We start from the raw sequence: 5,166 nt of genomic DNA, 5'->3' as shown, positions 1-5,166 counted from the left end.
CCGGAACTTCCGGTGTTAGTGGATTTCGCCCCAACGGTCAGATCTGAGAGCTCCAATCATATAAATAGCTCTCTTCTCCAAAGGGACAAGTTGCTCAATCATTGTAAGAAAAATCTGCCAAGCTGCACCACCATTAAAGCCACCTCAAGAACACAAGATTTGCAAGATCTCCTTCCTCCCCCAACCAAAGCTCTTGATCTTCGGAGATTCGAAGGAGAAGACACCGATCTACATCATCACCGAAGCGTTTTTCATTTCCCCCTCATTTGTTTGAGGGATCTCATGCTAGTGTTCCTATTTGGTTCCCTAGTTGATTTGTGTTGATGTGTTGTTGTTGATTGTTGGATTGTTACAGATTTGGGAGCCTCCAATTCAGTTGTGGATGTGTGCCCCAAGAACCTTGTAAGGGCCCGGTTTCCGCCTCGATGAAATCCGTTAGTGGAAGTGGGCTAGGCCTTCGTGGCGTTGCTCACCGGAGATCTGAGTGAAGCCTTCGTGGTTGTTGGTTTGGCTTTCGTAGCAACCACACTCCTCCAAACGTAGACGTACCTTCTTGCAAAGGAAGGGAACTACGGGAATCATCTCCGTGTCATCGCGTGCTCCACTCTCGGTTACCTCTATCCTATTCTATCTCTTATATTGCGTAGCTATATCTTGCTAGTTGATCATCTTGTCATATAGGTAAATTCACTTAGTTGCATATCTAGAGAATTTACCTTTGTGTCAAGCCTAAATTGAAAAAGAACTAAAAATTGGTTAGCACTTATTCACCCCCCCCCACCCTCTAGGTGCGGCATACGATCCTTTCACCTACTTCTGGAGAGATAGATGGATTGGTGGTTACACTGCGGAAGAGCTGGCACCGGAGGTATTCGCCATTGTAACCACTAGGCGGAAGAACACCCGTCTGGTGGCGGAGGCTATGCAGGGGGATGCGTGGATAGATGACATACCAGGGGAGATGACAGAGGAGCTCTGGAGGCAATGCCTAGCCCTGTGGGAGGCGGTGGAGGATGTCGAGAGAGACGTCTCCACACCAGACCGCATACTTTGGAAAGGTGCGAAGGCTGGAACATACTCGGCAAAGTGCACGTATGAGATGCTATGCCAAGGAAGTGTGAGATGGAGTATGAGTAGGCCGGTTTGGGGCTCCTTCTCACCCATGAAATGCAAGATTTTTGCATGGTTGGCTCTGAGATACCGCCTGTGGACATCGGATAGGAGGGTGAGCCATGGGTTGCAAGAGCACCCGAACGCATGTTATATATGCCTGCATGAGGAAGATAATGTGGACCACATTCTAACCCTATGCCCCTATGCGAGACAGGTGTGGTGCAGGGTGCTGCACAGTGCAGGTCTAAGGATGGCAGACCCAGGGTTCACGGGGAACCTGCAGAGATGGTGGACGGAGGCCCGCAAGCGAGTGAGGAGGTTTGACAGGAAGCGGTTCGACTCCATGGTTATCTGCACAGCATGGACGATCTGGAAGCAGCGGAATGCGAGGGCTTTCAGTAACGACAGGGAGCAGAAGACGGTGGACCAAATGATCACCCAGATTAGGGATGATTTCCACCCGTGGGAGAGAGCTAGGAGAGGAGTGAGGCTAAATATAGCGAGAGAGTAGGCCTAGGCGGAGGGAGGGTGGCGTGTGTGTGTTCTCCGCACCTAGGTGCTCTTCTTGTAAATTATTATGCTTTCACCTTCTATAAAGATATGGCACGCGTTGCGCGTGCTCTCGAAAAAAAAAGGTTCCATACTAGTCAGGCAAGCCAGACAGTGTAGTATTTTTTTAATTAGAAAAGGTATAATTTTTGTACAAATTAAGAAAAAATATTTTAGAAATCTCTATCCTATAAAATAAGGTGTATCAGCATGCAATGAAAACCATTGATCCAAAAAATCATGTTACTTCGTTATTTGTACATGATAAGATATAGGACTACACAATTCTCAACAAGAACGAAAAAAAAACTCTCTGGCTGATCACGTAACAAACATTCCTTTTTCTACCGCGCCCTCTTAATTAAATGAACAAATCTGTTTGCCTCACTTTTCCTTCGACCCTGTTCCTAGCCATGCATGGCCACCTACTCCACGTTGTAGCAGCATTCTTTGAAGGCCTGAAGATTGTGCTCGAAGACTGGGACGAAGGCATCGACGCTGCCATCGCCGATGTAGGACGGCGCGAGGAAGAGCATCCCCTCGGTAGGGAAGTAGGACGGCATGAAGTAGCTCGGGCTGCCGGTGCCAAAATCCAGCTCGTAGAACGGGAATGTCAGCCAGCTATCCACCTCGACGTCCGGGCACAGGACGTCCTTGCACAGGGCGCTCCGCGCGAGCCCTTCCTTCTTGGCGGCGCCGGAGGTGGCAAAGTCTACGAAGGACTGGAAGTATGCGCCGTCCACCCTGGCCACCTCGTCGTGGATCACCTGCGCGGCGTGCTTCAGAGGCCGGTTCAGGAGGTCACCCACCGTGGCGCGGGGGAACGCCCAGAGCACCATGTTGCCGAAGTACTCCGCCGGCTTGCCGAGACGGTGGCGCCCGTCCACCGAGAGCCGGATCGTCGAGGTATCCTCCGGGCCCAGGCCACGGGCTCGTGTCATAGTGCGCCAGAGATGGGCGAGGATGATCTCGAACCGGCTGAACGGCCGGCCGCGCCCCTCCGACGCGTTGGCCCGGATCCCGGCGATGAAGTCCTTGGTGAAGTGCGCCTTGTGGATGACGATGTTGTCGGTGCCGTCGCCGTGGTGGCCAACGACGGCAGTAGGCGACGGCTTGTAGTACTCTCTACTCCGGTGGTCGTGCTCGACGCGAGGTGACGACCGGGGCTTGAAGAGGTCCTTGTGGTGGTGCACGGGCGGGGGACCCATGGGGAGCCCCCTGGTGGCGCGGCCCCAGGCGACGAGGAAGTTGCTGGTGGCGTGGCCATCCGCGACGACGTGGTTGGAAGTGAACCCGATGGCGAGGGAGCCGCACCTGAATCGCGTCAGCTGCAGCAGCACCACCTCCTCCAGCTCGCCCTCGAGGTCCGGATGAAGCTTCAACAGCTCCGGCGTGGGCTTGGCCGGCGCCATGTCCACCATGTCAGCGTCCACGGACGCCTCCACGACACGCACACCACGATCGTTGAGGATGAAGGAGGGGACGCCGTCATCAGGGTTTACGCCGATCTGGCCGGCGAAGGCGCGGTATTGGGCAAGCACCGCTGCCAGTCCCTTCTCAATGGCGGCCGTGGAGGGCGCCGGCGAGGCATAGGCGTAGATGATGGCCATCTGCATCTGGTACGTCACCTTGTCGAAGATCGACAGAGGGATGTATTCGGTGGCTGGTGCAGCACCGCCATTGTAGGCGGGCTTCACGAGCTTGGAGCTCAATACTTTCACCTCCATTGCTGTCGTCGAGGTACTTGCGAGCTTGCAGGTGGGTGTGGCTGGTCTGTCGTTAACCCAAATATGAGCGACGAGAGACTGAGAAAGAGTTGGCAACAAGAGAGCTAGCGATCGAAGGTTAAGCTCGAGCTCGTATGTGGTGTCGTTGTTGCTTGTGTTAAGTTGAGGTATTGTGATGTACGAATTGATAGTTTCGTGAAGATATATATATAGGGTAGTTGGAAAGCGCGGCGCGGGAACAGGGTAGGTTAAATTCGGCTACTTGCACGATGGCCAGACCAATCAAGCTTCTCAAGTACGAGCATATATAGTCTAGATTTTGACCCGGCCGCCTATCACGCGTTTGATTGTTAGTGTACATTTCAACTATTTCCAAGTTGTATGTTATTTTTTAAAGCTATTGCATCCGGTTTCTAAATATGAACTTTTTTTTTACGAAAATTGTTGCATCTGTTCTGAAATATACTGCTAAATTTAAATAAGAAATTTGCTAGTTCTCAGCTAGCTTCGTGCTCAGTCAAGTGTTGCATCATTTGATTTGCATCGTGATTAGTGCTAGTCTGGAGTTGCAACTGAAATTTGATGACATTATCGATTGAGAAATAGTCACTCCCTTTAAATAAATCTAAGACAAGTTACATAGGATGGCAGGAGTGCAACGACTTAACTATTTGATAACGTAAAAATGAATCTTTACATTATTGTTCTCAAAAAAAATCTCTACATTATTGTAACTTAGTTGGTAATTTCATTCGTTATTTTCTCCTTCAACACATAAATTATCATTGTTTTTCCTCAAAAATTCCGCATGCATTGTATGATGCAGTTGAGTATTATATCGTAATTTTCATATGCTTTCTTCAAAAATACCGATACTATACTACATTTTTATGTAGTAGTGTTATTTTTATCTTTATTATATAGCTCATGCTAGCTAAACCTACTATACATTTTACTGTTCTAACCTAGATATTAATTAACGGTTTTGCTAATTCTAGGCTTTTATAAGCTAGAGGTCCTTCAAGTCCAGAACCTTCGGATTCTCATCGTGATATGTACACCGTATGAGTTGGGTTGCACTTAAAAATTTTCAGTCGTAAGTGATGTTGCAGCTAATTATAACTGGGATTTTTTAGCTTGCAACTAGGGATGCAACTAACATCACTAGACCGAGAAGACTTAGCTTGCAACTAGGGATGCAACACCCATTAATTAATATATTTTGGAGGTTTGGGGCTGCTAGTGACCAAAGTAATAATGATCTGTACTATTATTGGGCACTACACTTTTCGCAGAAGGCACTAACAATCTATTAGTTCAGTACAGTAGTACAATTTTGGCATCACATAAGCATGAGTTATTAGAGGCTGCGAACCTTACAAAAAAAATGCTGAAGAATATGTCATACGCATATGCTAGTGCTGTAATGCATCGGTAGGCATGCACGCATGCATGCATCCGGCCATTATTAGGTGAACATTATCCAAATGATTAGCTAGTGATTTATTTTATTTATGTAAGGTTGGTGAAAATTCTGGACCCATGTCTGATACTGTGATTCAAAAGAAGAAGAATAATGGCGCACTGGAAATTTAGTTAAAAAGCATTTGCTTCTGGGAGCAGCAACTTGTGTTATTCTCTTGCGTATATATCTACCTTTTGACCCGTTCTCTTTTGCATCGGTCCAAACTTATTTAACTACTCCTACTAAAGCATGCATATCAAGGGCCAAGTACAGTGTAAATGAGCTGGAGTCAGGGAACAATGTGAAACTTTT

At 48.2% G+C, this 5,166-nt stretch overlaps 2 protein-coding genes across 2 annotated transcripts; one reads left to right on the top strand and one right to left on the bottom strand.

Annotated features, from left to right (window-relative positions):
• Positions 1-961: 961 nt before the first annotated feature.
• On the top strand, positions 962-1,624 carry LOC139831822 (uncharacterized). Its single transcript, XM_071821161.1, has one exon. It carries the CDS (start codon positions 962-964, stop codon positions 1,622-1,624), a length of 663 nt encoding a protein of 220 aa, XP_071677262.1.
• Positions 1,625-1,873: 249 nt separating this feature from the next.
• LOC127302771 (putrescine hydroxycinnamoyltransferase 3-like) lies at positions 1,874-3,561 on the bottom strand. Its single transcript, XM_051333343.2, has one exon. The coding sequence runs from the start codon at positions 3,387-3,389 to the stop codon at positions 2,088-2,090; it is 1,302 nt and encodes a 433-aa protein (XP_051189303.1). The 5' UTR covers positions 3,390-3,561; the 3' UTR covers positions 1,874-2,087.
• Positions 3,562-5,166: the final 1,605 nt, after the last annotated feature.

This window comes from Lolium perenne, chromosome 5 (assembly GCF_019359855.2).
Source record: "Lolium perenne isolate Kyuss_39 chromosome 5, Kyuss_2.0, whole genome shotgun sequence".
In the NCBI taxonomy this organism is placed as follows: domain Eukaryota; kingdom Viridiplantae; phylum Streptophyta; class Magnoliopsida; order Poales; family Poaceae; genus Lolium; species Lolium perenne.
This window is presented reverse-complemented; position numbering and strand designations above follow the sequence as displayed.